Source organism: Gossypium arboreum, chromosome 6 (assembly GCF_025698485.1).
Source record: "Gossypium arboreum isolate Shixiya-1 chromosome 6, ASM2569848v2, whole genome shotgun sequence".
In the NCBI taxonomy this organism is placed as follows: Eukaryota; Viridiplantae; Streptophyta; class Magnoliopsida; order Malvales; family Malvaceae; genus Gossypium; species Gossypium arboreum.
In genome coordinates, this window is record NC_069075.1 from 24,751,676 (window position 1) to 24,774,371 (window position 22,696).

The following is a 22,696-nucleotide window of genomic DNA, read 5'->3' on the forward strand; positions in this document are numbered from 1 at the left end:
AATTTATGACTCGATTTGTATGATTGTTTGATATGAAAGTCCAGTAATGCCTCGAGCCCCGTTCCAGCGTTGAACACGGTTAAGGGGTGTTACAATGAATATGAAGAAAGAATTAAGTAAATTTTAAATAACAAACCTGAGTAAAGACTACTCTGATCGTCCAATGAAGGACACCTACTAGGGAACAATAAAAAGAAAAGGGTAGTTGAAAAAAGATAAGGTAAGAAAAGTGAATTCAAACTTTGTTTTGAAAATAGCATTAGGTAAGGGAATAATTATTAAAGGTGAGCACAAAGGAAAGTTCTGAAAGGATGAAGCCACTAAAGAAACAATGTTAAAGGGAATTAACCATGATAAAGTAAATAGAAGAAAGGACTGTGTTTCATTAATAATAAACTATTTTTGGTGACAAACATCTGAAGATTTAAGAAAATAAGTTGATGGTGATTGATTATCCGTCCATTTTTGGAAATCAACGATTAAGGTATAAATGATTATTCCTCACTATGTTCTCATGAGCATACATGGATTATCTTTTCTATTTCAAGTTGCATGTGAGGCAGGACCTAAGGGAACGATGTCAGAACTATGCCTAAAGAGCAGCATATCATATTATTATGCATACAGAACAAGCTTTGATGGTGTGATCGAGTCTGTTTGGCACATAGAAACCTTTGAATCGAGATAACCATGTTAGACCAAGATATCATTTCAATAATACTTGTAATCAAATTCCTTATGTATTATAACTGAAATTCTTCAATCTTTATATTCATGTATTACATTATGAAGTCTTATAATTAAGTAGTTCAAATTAATTATAATTTGTGTAAGTAGAGTTAAATTTCATCTGTATTAGAGTGGTAACACCCAGGATTCAGATCTGGTTTATCAGATCGGGTTTGGGGTGTTACAACTAGCTTTTGGTGTGTGGTTCTCCAAAGGTTCGTATCAAAATATTAAGTAATGGATAAAGAAAATAGCACCTTAATGTTTCTTGTTGTCCAATAAAGCAAATACGATATGTAAGAATAGTGCTTTTTGGGGAAGTGAAGAAATGGAAAATGATAGCATTAGTTTACTAATGCCTGAGGGAAAGGTGGTACAACACGAACTACCAAATCACTACTTTCTGATGAACCACACACAACGACAAGGGTTGGGCTATGAGGAAATTAACAGGAAATGTGGGTTTTGGGGTGGGGAAATTAACGAGAAAAGAGGGTTCGAAGATAGGATAACTAGCGGGGAAAGGGGTTTAAGGATGGGATAATTCATGGGGATGGGGAAACCGACATGGAAGGGGTTCGAGGATGGGATAATCAATGAAGGGGGGTTCAGGGAAGGGGAAGAAAATGATTTTGGTAAACATCACCTTTCACCAATAAAGAAATGCAGATGATGATGGCTATGACTAAGGTTTAAACCAATCGGCGATGAAAGTGTAGAAAATGACAGGGAACGTCGCCCTTCGCCAATAAAGAAATGCAGATGACAACGAGACTAGAATATTATTTAACTGGAAGAAGAAACGAGGGGAAATAGGAGTGGCAATCGAAGATGATGATTAGCGAGAGGGGTTTGGTGTTTCTTTTCTTGCTTAGGGTTTTATTTCACAAATCTCATATTTTTTGTTCTATTAAATACAAGTATCCGAGTAAAGTCAATTTTATCTTTTCTTTACCTTTTTTTTTTTCTATCCAATGGTTGGGATTTCTCTGTTACATAATCTAGCTATTCCCATTTTTTAATGCTTTTCCTAAACCTATACTAGCTTTATAAGAGCTTTTGGTAGAATTTCGGTAAAATTCCAAGCAATCGTTTCTGTCCATTTTGGAGACAGAAATTTTCTTGTTAAAATTATAAGATTACTTGAATCATTTTATACCATGCAGTATACAAACATTTTTTAGGGGTGATTGTTTCTCAAATTAGGGGGCATTTGACAAATGGAAGCCAAGGTTTCAATCGATTGCATCTTTACATTTGACTGTGATCCCGAATGCGATGTAAAATCAAAATTATTCAATATTCAAACAAAAGGACTAAAATACTAGTGTTTCTTTGACCAATTAAAAATGTAGCCACTAAAAATGGGAAACACGAAAAAACCTACAAAAATTATGGTAAATAAACAGCCATAGGACTTCTTACATGATAGTATCTACCATCCCAACTGTACCAACCAAACCCATACTCAGATTTCTTCACTGGGGGATCATTTATGGGGGACACTGTGATGTTGAAGCTCAGCTTCTCCCCTATTCGTTTGAACTGCAAAATACTGGGCGACGCCTTTACACGGACTCCTGGCGGCGGTTTGGCACTGAAGAAGTATGTACTCTTGGGTCTTCCAATATTTGTGACTGTTCTCGTGATTGTGACGGTGGTGTTAAGGTTGGGAATTGCGAAGGATGGATAGTTGAGGTTGAGTGTTGAAGGAGGGTTAGGCGGGCACTTGAATGTAGAGCTAAGTTCTATAAGGGACTTCGGACCAGCGGTGCAGAGATAGAGAAGATAATCGTCGTACGAGGCGTCGTAAATAAGACCGGGATCGACTGCCTTAATTGGACGGAAATGGCCGGCCCCGAATTGGAAGGGAGTTGCATTGTTACCGCCTGCATCTGTAATTGCCTTACCTAAACTGTTCGTTATTGCGGCTGTGACATAGAAATAAGATGGTTAGGTGTAAAAAGTTACATAACAATAAAAAGATGACTGCGGGTGGGGCTTATAGCCTTATGCTTATGATTAAAATAAAATTAGCCTGCTCCCTTCTATTTTATATTTAAATTTAATTGAATATAATTAAAATATATTAAATTATCAATTCAAATATTATAATAAAAAAAATTAAATAATAATTGAAGCATTTTTATCATATTCAACATATAATATAATTTTATTTTATGTTAAATAACATTATTCAAAATAATAACTCTATTTTACATCAATAAAATTAGTACAATTTTAAAAAAATAAAATTATCACATTCTCTTTTCCTTGTATTTTATACTTAGAGTTCTATTTAAGTACTAACTTTATTTTAAAATTAATAATGGTAGTTTAAATTCCAGTTATTTTAAATGTACAATTATCAAAAATTTATTTTATTTCAAATTTTTAGCTAATAATATTAAATTAAATACTATAATTATTTTTAAATTTGAATTTAATAATAAGATAGAAAATAAAATATACTATCATCCGCTCAAAATTTATATAGATGAAAAATCATCTGTAGCACTTGACTTCTCAATTTTCATTTAAATAAAATTAATAACTGCATCAATAATAAATAAAATAAAGATATTATTTAATTTATTACTATCATGTTTTAAAAACTAATTAAGCAATTATTTTATATAAATATAATTATAATAACTAGAATTATTTATTAGTTTCATAATGGTTAAATAATTAAAATTTTATTTTATACAAGTTTTCATCTAATATGTTCATAAAGATAATTTTTTATTTCATTATCCTTCAACTAACCATTACAACTACATTTAAATTCAAATACTGTCACAACTTACTTTAATTTCACATTACACCACTCAATCTCATCACAACCGTTATTTTTAATTTCACAAAAATCAATTAGACAATTATAACTAATTAAAATAAGTAAACTTAATTTTAGAATTCATGCCTAAACAATTATTAAAATTTAATTCATTTATATAATTAATTTAAACATTTAATATTCCTATCAAATTTGTTAGAGTAAGAAAAATAATATTTTCTTAATTTATAAATGATTCACAATAATTTGAATGCCTAAACAATTATTAAAATTTAATTAATTTTATTTAATATGTAATTATTACTTAAAAATTCAATTTAAAATTAATTTTTATTATTATAAATAATTAAAACTTGATAAAACTATAAATAAAAAGTTGAAAATTCCTCCTAACGGAGTAGTTAATACTAGTACCTAAATGTCACTAGTTGGTATCAATACACAAATGTATAACTCTCAAGTTGACAGACAAGAGAAATTACTCAAGTATCGGTTTTCAATAAAGTAATTAATATTAATATAGTATGTTTTATATGAAATGTTTAAATAAAATAATTAAAATGGATTTTTAAAATTAAATCCTAACTTAAAAGAGTTTATGTATAATTATTTTACCATTTTCCTATAATTTAAAAATTGAATTTTTATAAATATAATTTTTCCAATCCAATTTTTCCAAGCTTCTTATGCAACATAACTTAGAAAAGAAAAGGATATTGGAGGGTTAACCAACCAAACCAATTGATTTAAATCGACTCGCCTATCTCAATTTTTTCTATAAAACAAAATATTTCTGTTTTCAACTTCTTTACGGAACTGACCGAGTGAAGATCATATCTCTAAATTTTAAGATATTACCTGTGGTCATGAGAGCAGATTTGATAGCAGCAATGCTCCAATCCGGATGTATAGCTTTGAGAAGCGCGGCGGCACCAGAGACATGAGGGCAAGACATGGAAGTTCCTGAGTAAATGTTATATTTCACTGATCTCTTATCCTCTGGTAGCTTTGAGGGAGATGATGCTTCACTCCATGCTGCCAAAATATTAAGTCCTGGAGCCGTGATATCAGGCTGCATATCGTATATGGGATCCAGTAACCAGAAGAAGTTGTTAGAAGATAGCAAACCGCCAACAAATAAACTTGACAACAAAAACATCATGAAATTACCTTGAGAATATTGGGATCCACCACATTTGGACCACGACTGGTGAATCCAGCCATGAAGGGTGCGGGCTTGTACTTCAATACTGTCCTGCCTGGACTGACCACTGCCATCGGGTTCTTTGTAGAGTTGATGTATTCAAGAATCTTAATCCCACTATCATAGGTCAACGTAGTTGCAGGAAGCAAATGAGCGTCACATGCTATTTCATCTCCATTAGCCTTGGCGTTGGCTAAGACGAAACCCACACCACCGGCTCTTTTTACTTCCAAGCCTTTACCTACTCTTAGACCAGCCCCTCTCGTGCACACCACGATCTTCCCTTTCACCTTATTGGGGTCGAGTGAACCAGGAAGGCATTGACTAAAATAACAACCAATTTCGTTCCAGTGTGATAATTGACCTTGTGAAGTACAAGATACATATATGCATATCAAAGGAAAGAAACTCACCCTGTAACGTTTAGAGGCACACCAGGGACAACTACATCTCCTGCGTAAACTAATGGGGACATCTTCTTCATATTGTATGGTGTAACACTTTGTCCCTATTAATTAAATTAAACCATGATTGGAGAACAAGAATATTTGCATCATGATGAGCATAAAAATATAGTAATTTTAATGAATGATCTGATGGTATCTTACTATAAGTTTCAAGCCATTGCCTAGCTTAACGGGTGCAAAAAATGCGCGGTCAAGGCTACTAGCACCGACCGTAATTATCCACGGCGCCGGGTTCGACAATGTTCCAGGGGCAGGACCACTGTTCCCCGCACTGCATACAACAAGGATGTTGCGCTTTGCAGCCTCTAACGCAGCAAGACCAATTACATCATGTTCAAAAGGTAAAGGTTTGGCGGTTCCAATGGAAACGCTAAGTATGTGAACACCATCAGCTATGGCGTCATCCAAAGCTGCAAGCATATCTTCATCGAAACAAGTGTTGCCATCCGCTTTGGGTTGGTTAGGGATCGCCCAGCAGGCCTTGTATATGGCAAGGCGAGCCAAAGGAGCCCCACCGGAAGCCGTGCCTTTTGCGAACCCACCGAAGGCGGCAACATCGGAAACTTGTCGGCCTGCCGCTGTGGAGGCAGTGTGCGTTCCGTGGCCATCCATATCTCGTGGGGAGAGGTAGTCTTCCGTCGCGTTTACGGGCCCGTATGCATTCTGGAAACCCTTTACGTAGTATCGGGCTCCGATTATCTTTCTGTGTCAAAAGCATTAAAGATTTGATTAAAATGCTTGAAATTAACCATATAATTGTGAGGGCTATTCCACAATAAATAACCCAAATCATTCAACAATTTAATTGATAGTTAACGGAATCAAAATTTATTAGGAATGAATTAATCAAATCAAAATAACTCAGTGCATTTTGATAGGTTTTTATCTAATCAAATCAACCAAAATCAAAAGACATAGAAGTTTATTAAGATTAAGCTTAACAGATAATCACAATAATAATTTAAAGATTTTTTTTATAATTAATAAATTCTCCGGGCCGAATGAAATTTTAGCAAGTTAATTCGGTTAATATTGAATAATGAAAGGCTAAGAGGCCAAAGAAGAAAACAAAAGAGACTGACCCCAATGGTTGCAGCATTGCAGTGATAACAGTTCACAAGACTGGAGAAAGAAAAGAAATAAAACAAAAGCAATAAACACAAGTCAGAATTGCTATCTTGTTTTGGGTGAATTGGACAACCAAATTAGGGACTCATCGACGCAATTTCTTAACAAAATAACATTGCTTCAATATCTATAGAAGGATGTGCAGGCTAGGCTGTCATGTCTACTGCATGCAGTTTTGTAACATTATTAGGAAGTAAATTATATTTTATTTTTTTATTATTTAAAAAATAAGTAAATTAGTCTCTATATATTAAATTAAAGAGTAAATTAATTATTTTGTTAAAATCTTATTCATTTCTACTTTTAAAATTGATCTATGTACATTAGTAGGAGATACACATAACATGCCCGTGTTATTGTTTAATTATTTTATCAATCATGCTAATTTTTAGAGTAGAAAGGAATGAATTTTTTACAAAAAAAAATCTATTTTACTATTTAATCTAAAGTATAAAGAATAACTTATCTAATATTTTAACAAAAAAAACAAAATATAATCTAACTATTATCAGCGGAACCATCGTGATATATTACCAATTACCCTAAAAGTTCCTTCTCGTTATTTGCTTTTGTATTTTGAATAGTAAAGAAAACAATTTATAAAAAGTATGGAGTTTTGGCTTAATTTAGCTACACATAATTCAATTTTGAACGACAATTTCGAAGTTGGTGTATATGCAAAGCTTCTCCTGATGTTAATTGAAAGTGGTAAATGTGATAGTTGTTGTTAAATTTGAAATTTAGTTATTATATTTTATTTTAAAGAATTTAATTTAATTATTTTTAAATATTAAATTCAGATTTAATTGTTAATACTTTTAAATTTTTTCATTAAATTTAGGTCCAACGTCAATTTTTTTAATTACATGCCTACTAAGTAGAGAGAAATCTGAATTTTAACAAGGTTAATAATTGAACTTGAATTTTAAAATAAGTACAGGTATTAAATTCTTAAAAATTAAAAGTACAAAAATTAAATTTTAAATTTAAAAGAGTACAAAACTTATGACATCACATGTTTATCGTTTGGAAAATGACTCAACTTCTAACCATAAAAAGATTATCACCTTTGATAGGTTAAGTTCTGCAATAACTCTTTATACTTTAGACGAAAGTATTTAGTCTTTAGACTTTAATTTGGTCATTTTTAGCTAATATGTTTTCCAAATTTTAAAATTTATGTCCACATCATACGGTTGTTAAGTTCGTTCAATTATGTTATTACCATATGCATAATGTCATATTAGTTTGTTATTTCCACGTATTACTCATTAAAAATTCAATTAATAGATTAATAATTGTCATTTTGTAAATTTCAAATTTTGAATTGTATAGAGACTTAAAATAATCCAATTGAAGAATATTGACAAAATCTACAACTATACACATAGTACATGTTGATACAAGATTTGGATTTGAAGCTTGAGGACAGTTCACCCAATCCAAAATGCGGACGAGTGGAGTGTCGTAAAGGATAAGCTGAGAGGGGAGAAGCTATTGGGAGCCCCATGAAACTTGGTTGCAGAGGGTAGAATGACCCTTTTCTCATGTCCTTGAAAGTGTATATAAAAGGGGTTCTTGGTGGGACTTATGTAAGATACTCTATCAGTAGTGTAAGGTGGGTATAGAGTCACGTGAATGTGATAGGGATAAATATTTGTATAGTTTAGTATAAAATTATTAATTGAATTTAATCCAATAAATTTAATTACTATTTTTAGTAGAATAGAAATTTTAAAATTTAAAAATATATAGATTAAAATTAATTAATTTAAAAATATAAACACTAAAATTAATCAAATCACTTCTAAAAATATTGATTAAATTAAAATGTAAAGACTAAAGCTGGAATTTTCATTAACTACGGGGTGTAATCATAGAATTGACTCTTCGATAATAATCAAAGAACCTTAGCTGGTCCTATCAATCCAAATGGAAAAGGGCCCTCCTTTCCCCAAAGATTATTGGATTTATTAGGAGCCATTTTCAGATTGTTTTCACGAGATTTTGACACATGAAACGAACCTCGAAAAAGCGGAATAGAAACCCCTCAGTGTGCAATAAAATTTGCATGCTATTCAACAAATTATATAAAGTTCATCACAAGTAAATTAGATGAAAGGGAAATTTTTCTCAAACCTTTACTAAATATGGTTTGATTAATAGGACACAAATACCATGAAAGTTAAGGAAAAACATATGCTCACACGTTTGAGCCCTTAAATAGTTTTTAATTAAATTTAAAATTTAGCTTTAAGTATGTAGGGTAAAGTTTAGAGTTTTAGGATTTAAAATGTGAATGTTTAGGGTTTTAGAATATTAAAATAATAAATATTATTATAAAGAATGAATGCTGGAACCCATACATGAAGTGGCAAGTCAAGCCGAATAGCGGAATAGAAAGCAAAGAAGGAAAATTCACTCACTTGTTACAATTGGATGAGTTAAAAGCGACTCCTCCTTGGCAGATTCCTTTCCATGATTTTGGGGTGGGATCCATTCCTTGGTCACTGAAGCTCGGTGATTCCGGCCATACACCTAAATTGATAAGACCCCCAAAACAGTAAAACAATCCAATAATTACATAATACATTTAGAAAAATGAATTATTTGCTACTCAGTTGTCTTAATACAACAAAAGCAATAATGCTTGAGACAGTCACATGAGTAATCTAAAAAGATGGCATTGGAATTCATATATAGTTTAAAATTATAATTGCAAAACTTTTTTACCGCTATCCATCACTCCAATAATGACATTTTTGCCATGTTTAGCTTTTGACAATAAGTCTTCTCCTCCCATCTTAAGCTTTTCCCATGAATAGCTATCTCCTTCATCTAAGCCAACAAATTCCCATGACCTTGTTGTCTGCACTGAGTGCTTTCCATGTGAAGGAAACACTGACAAAAGCCCATCCATTCCTGTGAGGAAAAATGAAAACCCAAGCATTATTATTAGGTATTAATTTCAGAAATGGAGATGAAGAAATATGTTGCTAATGAGTCACCCACCAGAGAGCTTGGAGGCTTCATCTGGTGTAAGCTTTGCAGCAAAGCCATTGATGCTGTGTTTGTAGCTGTAAAGAAGGGAAGATTTAGCATCTTCTTCAGATTCTTTGACTGAAAGTAAGTATGAGATATGGGTTTTCTCAATCTCATGCAAAGCTTTCTCCCCATTGTTGTGTAGCCCCAAGTAAACTATATACACCTACATAGACAATAAATATATATATTTTACATGAAAATTAGAGTTCCGAGAGAGAACTTTACTACAGAAAGATGTTGAAGAAATAATAGAAGAGTTACGAGAAACAGAAAAAGTACTTTTTTCTCAACAGATGAGGCCAAGATAGGAACGACAATCAAGAGAAGGAAACAAAAGAGAGTGTTCTTCATGGCAAATAATGGCACTGAGTATTGTCAATCCTATGGAGAGATAATGTTATATTTATAAGCGTCTTGATCAATTGTGTATACTGATAATTACAACTCTTTCACTTTACATGATATATGGATTGTTACATGGTTTTGAAAAATCTTCTTAGCATTTACTGTATTTACAGATAAATATGGGAATCTCTAATTGAAAAAAGTTAAAAGTATATCTTTAATTAAAAATAATTATGCTTTTAAAAATTACTAAGGTATTTTACATATTTAAAATAAGTAATATTGTTATGATAATATTTTTATTTTTTTAGCTTTTAAGAAAATAAGCATAAAATTTACATATATTGACATTTGAACTCATATCATTAATTTTATTTTGATATTTTATGCATTTCAATATTATTTCACAAACATTTCAATGTTTTACCAACATTGGTTGTATATTTATCTTTTATACTATTATTTAAATATCTGATTGAGCTTATGTTACAAGTCAATCCAAGGTCAACCAATAAAAATTTATTAAATTCTCCTTACAAATTTGAAATAAGTTATATTCTTACAACGGTGCTTTTTTTTATATTTTTAATAAAATCAGTATAAAATTTATATATGATGAGATAAATTATATTCTTAATATGACGTATTTATTTATTTAAAAAATTTACTCACAATTTAAACTATTCTTTTAATTTTAATTCCATATATTATATAAAGTATTATTATTAATAGTTACGTAATTTACTTAAAGATTTAATTTTTACACCCATATGATTTGTGATAAAATCCGAAACTCTAGTTGTACATCAGTCAACTCATGAGTTTTTATTAAATATATTTATTTGATGATAGATAAAACAATTATAATTAAATTATTTTATCTTTAAAGTTTTATTTTTATTAAAATGTAATATACTAAATAATTAATAAAAGCATCCTTTTAACGTTATGCCTAGGTTTTTACTTTTCTTAATCAGGGTTAAAAGTTGGGGTAAACATTTGATAAAATCGAGTAAAAAAATTTGAGTTAATTGAGTTAACGAGTCTTATTTTATCATCCTACCTCGAGTTGAATTTTTTTTAATTGAGTCCAGTGAAATGAAATTCAAGTCGACTCGAATCAAATTGAGTGAAATTACTCGAGTTAAATTAAAAATTAAACATTCCAAATTAAAATCTTGTTTTAATATAACTAGTTCCATGTTAGAAGATATAAATTTGAAACTATATATATATTTGAAAACTTTTTCAAAGCAAAATAAGAAGAAAAAATATTTTAATATGATAAACTTAAATCATTAATTAATTTATTTACATCCCAAAATTATTATTTTAATTTTTAAAATTTTAACTTTCTTTATATATTCTTTGGAAATTTTTAAAATATATATATATAATTTTGGAATTTTTATAAATATTTTGAAATTGAAAGTTATTTTGAATTTTTTTTGAAATTTTATTGATAGAGATCGATTTGCTCATTTTTAAAATTGTGAGAACTAAAAGATATTTATATCAATCTATATTCAAATTATTTGAGTTATTCAAATTGTAAAATTTAACTCGACTCGAACTCAAAACTCAATTATTTATTCAAATTGATTCAAAAAATAAAAATTCTAATAACTTGATTCAATTAAAAAATTAAATTTTAAATTAATTAAATTGAATTTTCTTACTCATAATAAAAAGGTAATATGCTATTGAAGGTATGAAAACGGGATACATATCATCTTTTCTAACCTTATTTAGAGCCTTAAAAATTTTACTAGTAGAGTGCGAAATAATTACCCATTTGAAAAAATATATATTATATCATCTCAAGGTAAGAAAGCCTCCACTGCAACTCATGTGTCTTTAGGGTGTAATATGGAAAATAAAAAAATATATATTATTTCTTAATATATTATTTGGTGTTTAAATTTGACATTTTATTTTAATATAATATTTTCGATATTTTTTATTTAACATGATATTTATATTTGATAAAATTATATATTTTAGTACCTAAAAGGGACAAAGCAAAAACTTTAATTTAGAGGGACCAAAGTTAAATTATAAAATTTTAAATTGGTAAAAGTACAATTTATATGCTTATTATTTATAAAACTTTTAAAGGGATTTGTGAGATGAAGTATAATTTTACTATTAAAATAACTTATATTTTTAAAAATTAAAGGACTAAAATAATATTTTGTGGGTGTAGGGCCCTGCTGTCCCAGTCAAAGGTGATGTTGTTAACATTTTAATGTTTAATTCTGATTTTAGAATTAATTTGATAAAAAAATATTTGCTAATATTATTGTTAGGCCTAATTTATGCCCAGGCCCACACATATACAAAACTAAATAAAAAACAAACCCAAACTACAAGGCCCAAGGCATAAACAAATTTCAGCAAGCAAAGGTGTTGCTGTTTGCAACCGAAGCAATCCTCAGGTTCCGTACATCGTGCGAATCTCCGCACCGTGCGTCACTCCACCTCCACGTAGGAGACGTACACGCCCATGAACCTGCAAACAAGTGAAATAGGTTGTGAAGTCGGCTATAAAACCTTAGAAATGTATTGTAGAAGGGACCTTTTTTTTGTTTTTCAAAGAAGATAAGCAGAAAAATCAAAGTAAAGCAGATTTTAAAAAAAGCAATCAAGGTGATTTTACTGTGGTTTTACTTTTTGTGTCATTTTGTTTTATTTCTCTACCATTTTTTTTCTTCCTTTAGATTTTTTTTTTGATTTATACGAAACTAAAGTTAAAAAAAGAGGGAGTTTACCTGACTTCCGGTGGTCACGTGGTCGTCGAAGTTTCCTCCGTCGTTGAGATCGGGCCTAGGAGGGAGTCGGGATCGCCTCTAATTCTCCATTTGGGGGTGTGGCATGTGTGGTTGATATGGGGGGTCTTGAAATTTAGGTTTTCCTAAAGCAAAACTGAAATGATTTCAACCAGATTTTTTTAGGGCTTAAAAGGCAAAACAAAACAGCACCGTTTGGTGCTGTACCCATGCATTTTGGCCCAAAATGGGGTATTTACACAATTGGTCCTCCCCCTTTGCGCTAGTGTTCAATCAAGCCGTGTTTCAGTACTTCTTAAATTTTTTTAAAATTTTCCTTGAAATTCATGCACAGTTTTAATTTAGTCCATGCTTGCGTGCTGCATTTTGGAATTTGGATCATTTTCGCTTTTGGTCCGCGCGCATTTGCACGCATTGTGATTTGGCCCTTGTGTCACCTTCTATGTTTTTTCATTATTAATTGTCTCTATAGGATTGTTTTTATTTCAATTAAGCTTTGGCTCACGTTTTGTATTCCTCTTTTAAATTTATTATTTTAATATGTATTATCTTGGATTATGCTATTGACTTTATACTGTTCTAGTTCGTCATTCTATAATTTCATTTTTTTTGAATTGTTTTATTCTATAGTTTATTTATTTCCAAATCTTCTTTCATATTTTCCATGTTTTAAAGATTTATATTTAATTTAATGCTATCATGCATACATTTTTCCCTCTAAAGATGTAGTGATGTCATATTATTCTATATGAATGTTCTCTTTGTATTTATTATATATATATTTTTCCCTCTTAAATTTATTATACGTATATAAATCTTTTTTCCCCTTTTTTGAGTTTATTCATGTACAATTGAATTATTAGGGATCCTATTTTGATTGTATATATGGTTTGTTTTAAATACCTTCATATTTTTTTTGTATATTATTTACTTTTAATCTTTCATGCATATATATATATATATATATATATATATATATATATTCTTATTTTTTATTCTTGATACAATTCAAGCTTTTATTCAAATTATTTATTTTATAATATTTATTTTAAAATTCATTTGTACATTACAATATGATATATTATTTCTTTTATTTTTTCCCTTATTTATTTTTTAAATTCTTATATTTATTACCTATTTAAATTTTTCTTATAGTTTATATAGTTATATTTCCAAATTTTCTTTTCCTATTATTTATTTTATTTTATTTTAAAAACTCGTTATATTTTATTTGGGTGATTTATTTGAAACTTCTTTAAAATTGGTTTCTTATTCATTGGCCCTTGGACATAAATGGTAGTATTTTATAATATATTATGTCTGTTATTGCATGTATTCTAAGTTGTTCCTTTGCATTTCCTATTATTTTAGATTATTCATGATATGTTATTGCCACGTGTTTTATTCCTTATGTTATCAAGTTTTTTTATAAAAATACATTTCATTTATTTATTACATTTCATTTGAAATTTTAAACAAGGCAATGTTTAGTATTTGAAGAATTCAAAGAATCGTGCCCTAACGTACTGGGTTTCGCTTTCTTTGTTTGTTTTGAATATTCGAATATCCTCTTAAAGCTAAAACGCACGTTTTAAAGGCAAGCTCACAATTGAGGTCAAAATGTTGTGTCCTAACGTCTTTGGATGTAATGTTTTACCTTGAGGTGAGATGGTCTTTAATACACATTTGACTTACCTAAATGTTTTAAAAGCCAATAAAAGGAGGATCGCGTTTTGAACTCTGTCCAAATCTTTAATTTTCGACATTAAGACACTAAATAATTAATCAAGTACCAATTTTGGGCGTGTTGAGGGTGCTAATCTTTCCTCGTACGTAACTGACTCTCGAACCAGTTTTCTATTTTCGCAGACCAAAATCGTCGTTTTGAAAATTTTATTTATTTATTAAAAACGACCGTGTTTTGAGGTGATCCAATCACACCCTATTAAAAACGATTGGTGGCGACTCCCAACTTTTCGTTTTCAAAAGTCGATTTCCCATTTTCAAAAAAATGGTTTCGACAATTATTAGGTTTAAATTTTTCATGATTTTGTTAGTAGAACAAAATTAATGTTAATTGTGAATTTCTTTAATTGTTTAATTTGTTAAATAGAACATGCTAATTGTAATTTTTCAAGTTTTAGGGTTGGTTTGATGAATCTTAATTGATAATATTATTAGTTAATTATGAATTTTCATCAAATTAATCTTCAAATCCAAATTAAATAATAAAAATTTAACATAATTACCTTCGGTATCAAAATATATATTTTTATCAAATACAAGTATCACATGAGAAGAACAAAACACAAGTACCGCATTAAAAATATATCAAACTTAGATACTAAATAATTTATTAAACTTAGACAAGCTTATAGAATTTATTTATTCCATTTTGATAAAATATTTATCCTTAAAAAATTGGAATTGTTTGCGAACAGAACCTTTTGATTAAAATATAAAAAGAAAGTCTATAAACTTTAACGTTTCATAGGCAAAGTGTTACTTTTATTAGAAAAAAAAACATATATCTGTTGGTAGTCAGATTTGGAAATACAATAAAGTCTTAACCTTTTTTTTTTAATTTAAAGTCATTTCATGTTGTAAAATTTCTATTCTTTGACTTCGATTCGGTGTAAATAGAAAATGAAAGAAATTAAGGCTTATCCTCAACATCCCACCTTCTTTTTATTTTATTTATTTAATTAATTTATGTGATATCCCAACCGATAAATGATTATTGGTTTTGTTATTTTTAAACTTTAATTTTTTAACCAAACCCAATGTATATGAATATAGAAATTAGTAATTGAGTTAACTGAGTTTTAATTCGGTTGATATTAGTATTGTTGTTAGTATATGATGATGTGAGCTTAAGCGCGTCGAAACATATTTATCTTCCTATTTAAGGATTATTAATGGACTATGGGTTGTCCTAGATATTTGTTTTAAAAAATAGTAATTGAAATTGAGATAATTGCTTATAATTGTTATAAAATAAAGAGAGATAGAGAGAATAAAAATAAAAAAATGAAAGCAATAAATGATGTACTTTATTGATCGAAAGAGATGATTACAATACTTACGTCGATTCTCTATTTATAGGTATATGAAGTATAAAAGAAGTATAGATCTAATTCTAATAACTATTAGAATTTAAAGTACATCAAAACTTTATCTTGATCATAATGGATTCCACTTAATAAAATATTCATAACAATAATTACATTTATACAATTATAATGTATTTTAATGAGTTGATGTTAGTTATTAACTATGTCAAAATTTAGTTGCAAACTTATCAAAAAGTAATTAAGTATTATTTTGAGAGTATTTATACTTTTTATATTTCGATAAATCAAGAAAATAAGAGCACATGTGAGAAATCATGAGATCTGAACCCAAAATTATAGATTTTATTATCTAAATTTTACCATTTTAATTAAACTCACATTTAATTTTCATATTGTTATGAATATTTTACTATTAGGTGGATGTCTATAAATTTGATATACATTAGGATTTTAATGTTTATTAGAAGTAAAGTTTTATATTATGTATATTTATTATGTTTACAAATATATAGACTTTGGAGAAGTATTGAAAATATTCTTATAGATTAATAAAGTACATACTCTTTTTGTTGTCCTATTTCTCTTGTTCTTTACCTTCTTTATTATTTATTTGAATACATATCAATCTTTTCATAATTTTGTTACGTATACTTTTTTCTTTCTCCTATATTGTATATGTGATATATTTAAGTAATTATTGTAGTTAGTATATATTTCAATAGTTTGAGAATTTGAAGAATTATGTAAGTAATGAATCATAATGACTTTTTTTTAATAATTTCTTACCATTTCTGTTATGGTATTCAAATCTATCCTAAATTTTATTTTATTAACAAATAGTTATATGGAGCTATATGAATGTGAAAGAGATTATAAAATTAATTGCGTTTCAACTATGAACTCAATCTTCTTCAAGTCTGTCTTTTTCAGTGCAAATAGTGGTGAATAACCAAATCCATTTGTTCAGAATATACGCATAATCTCTTTATCACAAGATTAATGTATAAATTATTAGCACCAAAAAGTAACAAAAAAAACTATACACTTATTTCCTCCTTATTTTACTAACTATATCTCCCTTTTTAGCTTCTATATTTGTATTGTAATTCCTTTCCCAACTCTAGCTTTCAAGTTTTATCCAAGAATCTTTCATTGTTGACATTAGTTGAGATTTCTGTTGTTCGCTTTTTAGGTGCATGACCACTTTTATTTTAGGTACATTACCTATAGTTTTCATTGCATGGCCATTTCAGTAGGATGCCTGCATTTTGCAGCTCAAAGTTGTCAAAATTGTGGGCAGATTTGTGGATTATTTCCAACTTTTAAGGCCCTCTCTACGGCATAGCTTTGAAATACCATTCCGAATGCTGACTTCTTTAGCTTCTTGCCCATTGCCATTGATATTGATGGTAAGCAAGTTGAAAAAAATAATAAAAAATAAAAATAAAAAATCTGACTGATTATTTTTTTTGCTACATCCAAAAGTTGAGGGTGGCTTGAATTTGTACACTGATGCCAAAACCGAGCTATTTCCCTCTCAATATAATTTTACTAGTGATCAACACCAATAATATAATCAATTTACCAAACGCAATGAATATATTTCACAAGTAGCTATTGAATAAAAAACATAACTTAGATGAACTTGTCCTTGAAAGAGTCCGTAATAAAAGGAAAGCATGTGTAGCAAAGTCTTGAGGAGTCTAGTTAAACCTGACTTCTTTCATGTGAGTTACATGCTTGAAGAGTCCATCAAAACTTCTTTGGCTAATGAGAGATAACTATTTTGATTGAATTATACGAAGAAATAATATCCAATTAGTTTTATAATAATAAAAGTTGGATATCAATAAATAAAATGATAATTTGAAGATTTATGTGTATGGTTGTCAATACCTAAAAAAGAAAAAACCATTCAAAAATATAAATTAGTAAATGGCAGTGAATAGAATGTTATCCACATATTCTTAAATAAAAACAAGTAAATATTATGGGGTTAGAAATTCAAAAACTAAAATTAAAATTTAAACTTAATAAAGAAAACAATAATTAAAATCGAAAGAAAAATTATTGAGACGAAGCTCTAATGCAGAGATAATTTTCAGTGTTCTTTAATAAATTGGCTATAGTTACCGATCACCTCTTAGTAAAATATCTTCTTACCTTCTCGATCAAAATCAATATGACTGTCATTAATTATTTCTCTTATTGATAAACAATCCTATAATGAACGCTTAGGATTTAATCTATTAGTAGCATTAAAAATGAAAGAAACCCAATTCTAACTAACAAACCCTAAACCATTATTTATTTAAGTTTGATCGCATGCCCACACAACATAGAATGCATATCTTCGTCATATCCAACTATGTTATTTGTCACAAGTATTCGAATAAATTAAAAAAAATTACATATTTAATAATTCTAATTGACAAGACAAATATTCTAAGCAATTGAAAACGATACCAATATTCAACAAATCTGAATATTTGTAATTAAATTAGAAGACATGCAAATTGTAACACCCCCGAAATTTCATGAATTAGAAATGGTGTCAAATCAATAGTGAATCAATTATAATTTGAAGAAGTCATAATTTGAAAATCATTAGTGTTAGTAGATGGTGAAGACAGATACTGAAGGCATTTGGAAACTCTTGTATATTCAGAAAAATAAATCTAGGGTATTGATTAGATTGCAAGGAAGTGAAAAGTACTTGAGCCAAAGTAAGAAATTAAGAGTTGAAATGATTAAATTGAATTAAAGGAAAAAGGAGGGACTAGAGATGAAAATTTGCCAAAAGAAAACATGACTCGTGAATGGAATTATAGTAAAAGTTAAAGGGTCAAATGGTAATGATTTGAAATAGATAATTATGAAACGTATAATGATTAAGGACTAAATTGTGTCAAAACATGATTGGTGGGGCAAAATGATAATTATCATTTTAAGAATTATTTTAATGAGATATTTTGATGGAAAAGTGTAGAAAAAATGGAGAAACCATCTTATTTAAGCCATCATCACATCACCTTCATAACCCTCCATCTCAACTTTTGTTTTTCTTATAAATAGGTGATCTTTACCATTACCAAGCCCTCCATCTCAACTTTTGTTTTTCTTATAAATAGGTCATTTTTACCATTACCAAGCCAATTAAGCTTAATCCACTCAATTTCTTTCATGAATAGTAAGTGAAATCAATAGAGAATAGTAGTAGCCACATACATTTCATAATAAGTACATCTGTAATTGTCTTGGAGGAGGGAGAAAATAAGGATTAGTAGTGAATATAAGTGATTGAGGCAAGAATGATAAACTTTTCTTGAAATTCATGTTAGTTTTAATTGAAGAATGTAGATTATGACATTTATTATGATTTTAATATGTAAATTGCGGTGCCTTAAGTGTAGTATTTTCCTCTAAATACACTTGTAATTTTTCGAATAGATTGGTTAATAAAACTATTCATGAATTACATTTATACTTTGTATATTATCCTCACATGGTTTTTGCATGCAAAGCAAAATGGAAGCAAATGTTGCTCACTGGTTGTCTAATGCTTAACTAATACTAAACAAAATTACGTGGTCGGATTGTAATACAGAAAGACAACTTATATGAGTAGACAAACCTAAACATATCCTTAGTCTAATCGAAAATGAGCAAACTTATTGAAAGACTAATATGTCATCTATCAAGTCCAATTGGGGAGATGTTTTATCCTGGGCATTGGAGTGGATGACTCCCAGAAGATAAAGACATAGATGTGACTAATTGGGTTGACAGTACATCGGACAGGACCCGAGCGGAATATGTCTTGAATCTGTTTATGGATTTATTCACTTCTGATGTTCATAATGTAGCATACCTAAATCCTGAGTGGGTGATGGACTATGTATGCGTGACTCGTACATTTTGATGTAAGTAAAAGCCTAAGTTCGAATGTATAAGGAATCGAAAGCTAGTGCGTTGGGTGTACGACTTCTGTATTATGTAGTGTCATTCACAATAATGGAATTCATAGCCCGAGATGAAGGTAAATGATATCCTCTTATAGGCATTACATGGTTGATGAAAAGAAAACATGGCTATGGGGCGTTCGTCTTTGTGATGGATGACTTGATCACTATTTGATACTGAATGACTTTTCATAAAAGAAGATGTAATGGTTACCATGAGATAAAATAGGATCATTTTGGGAGAGTGGATATTACCCAAAAAGATCAATGATATCCTATGAGAGTAACACTCTTATGACAAGGTCATTAGACGAGCATTGAATAGTTTCTTTCATAATGGTATGTCGTTAGGGAGAGCTCAGTTATAATACTATAGTAGAATGACTTTGTGATTAAATGAGTTTATAATTAATAGGTGAAAAGCCAGAACTTAATTATAAATCATTTGAGCCTTAATTATATATGTCCAATTGATCCCTTTGTTAGCTCGTTAAAACTAGAAATGAATTGCGAGTTTGAATAAAAATGAACAGAATGAATCAGAAAAGAGAAATAAAAAGCATTCAGAAATGATTATGGTTTTTTTCAAAATAGAAAAATGAAATCATTTGGAAATGAATGTAGGTTCCCAAAAATAGAAATTGAAATAGAAATTGAAATAGAAATGGTCCATTTGCAATTCTATATGGATTACCTAAAAATGGTTGGAAAAATGAGTTTATGTTTTTGAGCTATTTTGAAGCCCAAAAATGAAAATAAATCATTCGGTCATAGTGAACATGCTGAGTTATGAAATATTGAACATATTTTTTTCGAAATTTTATGGGTGTAAAATTGTCAAAATTTTACTGGAGGTAAAATAGGGATGAGAAAATTGTTTAATATAAAATATTAAAGTTTTTTTTTTGGAAAATAGAAAAACTGAATCGGGTTGGATCACATTACAGAGTACTAGGTCAAAAGACCTAGGAAGTACTTGTAATTGGACCCGATGTGAGAGAGGCCCAAAACCCCTCATATAACATGAATGGGGCGGTAACCCGAGTAGGAATACTAGGGTGTGTTATCCACTCCACTCCTACTCTAAGTATGAAGTTGTTTTTCTATTTGAAATAAACTACTACAACTTAATAAGGGTTCTACATTCTCTTCCTATAAATAGATGACACCAGTAAAGCTATTAACACAACTTTGAGAGATTGTTACTTAGTTAAAAAATAGAGAGAATTTATTCTCAACTATCAATATATTTTTCCAAAATAATAATTCTACTGCTTTCTATTAAAGAAGAGAGAAATTTCATTTTCACCCTAAATAAAAGAGAGAAAACTTTTTCTAGTTTAAAACTTTTTTTAGTTTTGTGTTTCAATTCAATTGGTTTGAGCCTACACTCGAAGCAATTCATGGTATGAGAATAGCGGAGAAGATCATTTGGTTGAAAGACGAGAGCACAAACGTTCGGCTACCCGAAAACATAGGTACGATTTTGGTCTAAGGTTTATTGCAATAAATATCACAAACCAAGTTGGTTTTCAAAATTTTAATTTTCTGTTCTACAAGAAAATCGTTTTCAAATCGAATTTTTTCCAACAATTGGTATCAGAGCCAAGTTGTGTTATGTTTATAGTGCAAACTGAGACCAAATTTCTCTCTTCATCTTGTTTGATTGATATTTGATAAGATATGACATTCTTGTAATTATTCGCATGTTTAAGGGAGTGTATGTAAATGAATACAATTTTATATATTTATTATATAATTTTTATTTATTGCAAAAGTTGTAGTTCTTAGGAAATAGACCATGGACTATCATCTCTATGTAGGACTATTTTTTTAGAATTCTTATGAGTCAAAAACAGACATAGGACTTAAATGTAATTTTTTCAAAATGAGTCCATGACGAGAAGAAGATGGAGCGATGGCAGTCGAAGACTCAAGAAATGCCCTATGGTAAAAAAAACTATGTAATTTATAGTTTTCATTTATTTTCTAAAAATAGAACCATGGAAACCTTGGCTGGAAATTTAATTTTAATTACTCATCTCCTTATATATATGTTTAGTAATTTCTAATGATATAATTGTGAAATATATGTATAAGATGATCCACAATTTATTGGTTAAAGATAAAAAGTGTAGTAATGAGAAAATACATGTGTTGTATTGTTCCATTCACTTTTATAGGTTATTTGATCGCTATGAGAAGTGTGGTAATGAGAAGGTGCATGTCTAGTATTGGCTCTGGCAAAGAAAGACTTGGTTTTTAAGTGGTCAAATATGACTCACCTTCCTTTCCTGAGACCCTACCTGGTGCACGGTTCACATTCACTTCTTTGTTTTTCTCCCTTAAAAGAGAAACTGCGAAGAATAAAAAATTATTTGATAATTGATTGATTCTTGTGAATAAATGAATGTGTGTATTATAAAATTTCCATAGCATGTCATACATATATGCTATAAGCATGCCATATAGTTTAGGAAAGAATGCCACATGTACTTGTCATGCATAAATTGATCATTCATGATTGAAACTGAACATTAAAAACCTAACATGATTTTTAAAATATTGAGTGGGAGAAGGTCTCTAAAAAAAACCTAAGACTTCCATTAATGGTCTCTTGGGATGGCATGAAATGGAACCGCCCCAAGGTAGACGTTGTCATACGAATTTCACTAAGAAGACCTCTTGAAAGTAAGCAAAATTTTCTTATGATCATGTGATAGTTGGAGTGGCCTCTGTGGTAGGTATTATTATGTGATACATTAAGAAATTATGTTTTCAAAGAGGACAACTAGGCACAACATGCTACTCGCTGAGATTGTCCCAAGATGACTCATTTGTGGTTCATGATGCTATAAGTGTTGAGTTGATAGTTATACACTCAAGATCATCTAGTTAAGTAACTCCCCAAAGAGCTATGCTTAAGTTAGAATGATGGCGAAACGTTACATGATTATTAGTACGTATGAATGCCTATGGAATTAGGTTCATGTACTAATTGGATGAAAATTCATGTTCTTACTAGTTGATCATGATCACCCCAAGATGGCTTGATTCAATGGGTGTAGGAATTATTATTGCAATGGTTTACAAATGTTTTCAAGGTTTAATGTAAGACACAAGCATCATATTAATGCATATCGTAATATTGCA

General features: G+C 29.5%; 1 protein-coding gene and 1 long non-coding RNA gene across 2 annotated transcripts; both read right to left on the minus strand.

The window, feature by feature from the left end:
• Nucleotides 1–1,962: 1,962 nt before the first annotated feature.
• On the minus strand, nucleotides 1,963–9,823 carry LOC108465151 (subtilisin-like protease SBT5.6). The gene is made up of 9 exons (XM_017765474.2): nucleotides 9,653–9,823; nucleotides 9,341–9,536; nucleotides 9,062–9,250; nucleotides 8,755–8,866; nucleotides 5,342–5,903; nucleotides 5,147–5,241; nucleotides 4,700–5,057; nucleotides 4,388–4,601; nucleotides 1,963–2,660 (listed from the first exon to the last, which is right to left on the minus strand). Exons 1-9 carry the CDS (start codon nucleotides 9,722–9,724, stop codon nucleotides 2,122–2,124), a joined length of 2,337 nt encoding a protein of 778 aa, XP_017620963.1. The 5' UTR covers nucleotides 9,725–9,823; the 3' UTR covers nucleotides 1,963–2,121.
• Nucleotides 9,824–11,992: 2,169 nt separating this feature from the next.
• On the minus strand, nucleotides 11,993–12,765 carry LOC108465150 (uncharacterized). Its single transcript, XR_001868403.2, has 2 exons — nucleotides 12,490–12,765; nucleotides 11,993–12,230 (listed from the first exon to the last, which is right to left on the minus strand). It is a non-coding gene; the product is annotated as an uncharacterized LOC108465150 (long non-coding RNA).
• Between the last annotated feature and the right edge of the window lie 9,931 nt (nucleotides 12,766–22,696).

Coding starts and splice junctions, on each gene's coding strand:
- LOC108465151 (XM_017765474.2), bottom strand. CDS start 9,724: ATGAAGAACACTCTCTTTTGTTTCCTTCTCTTGATTGTCGTTCCTATC. Junction 5,058..5,146: donor GTGCCTCTAAACGTTACAGG/GTGAGTTTCTTT, acceptor TTGTTATTTTAG/TCAATGCCTTCCTGGTTCAC. Junction 2,661..4,387: donor ATCTGCTCTCATGACCACAG/GTAATATCTTAA, acceptor TCTATGTCACAG/CCGCAATAACGAACAGTTTA.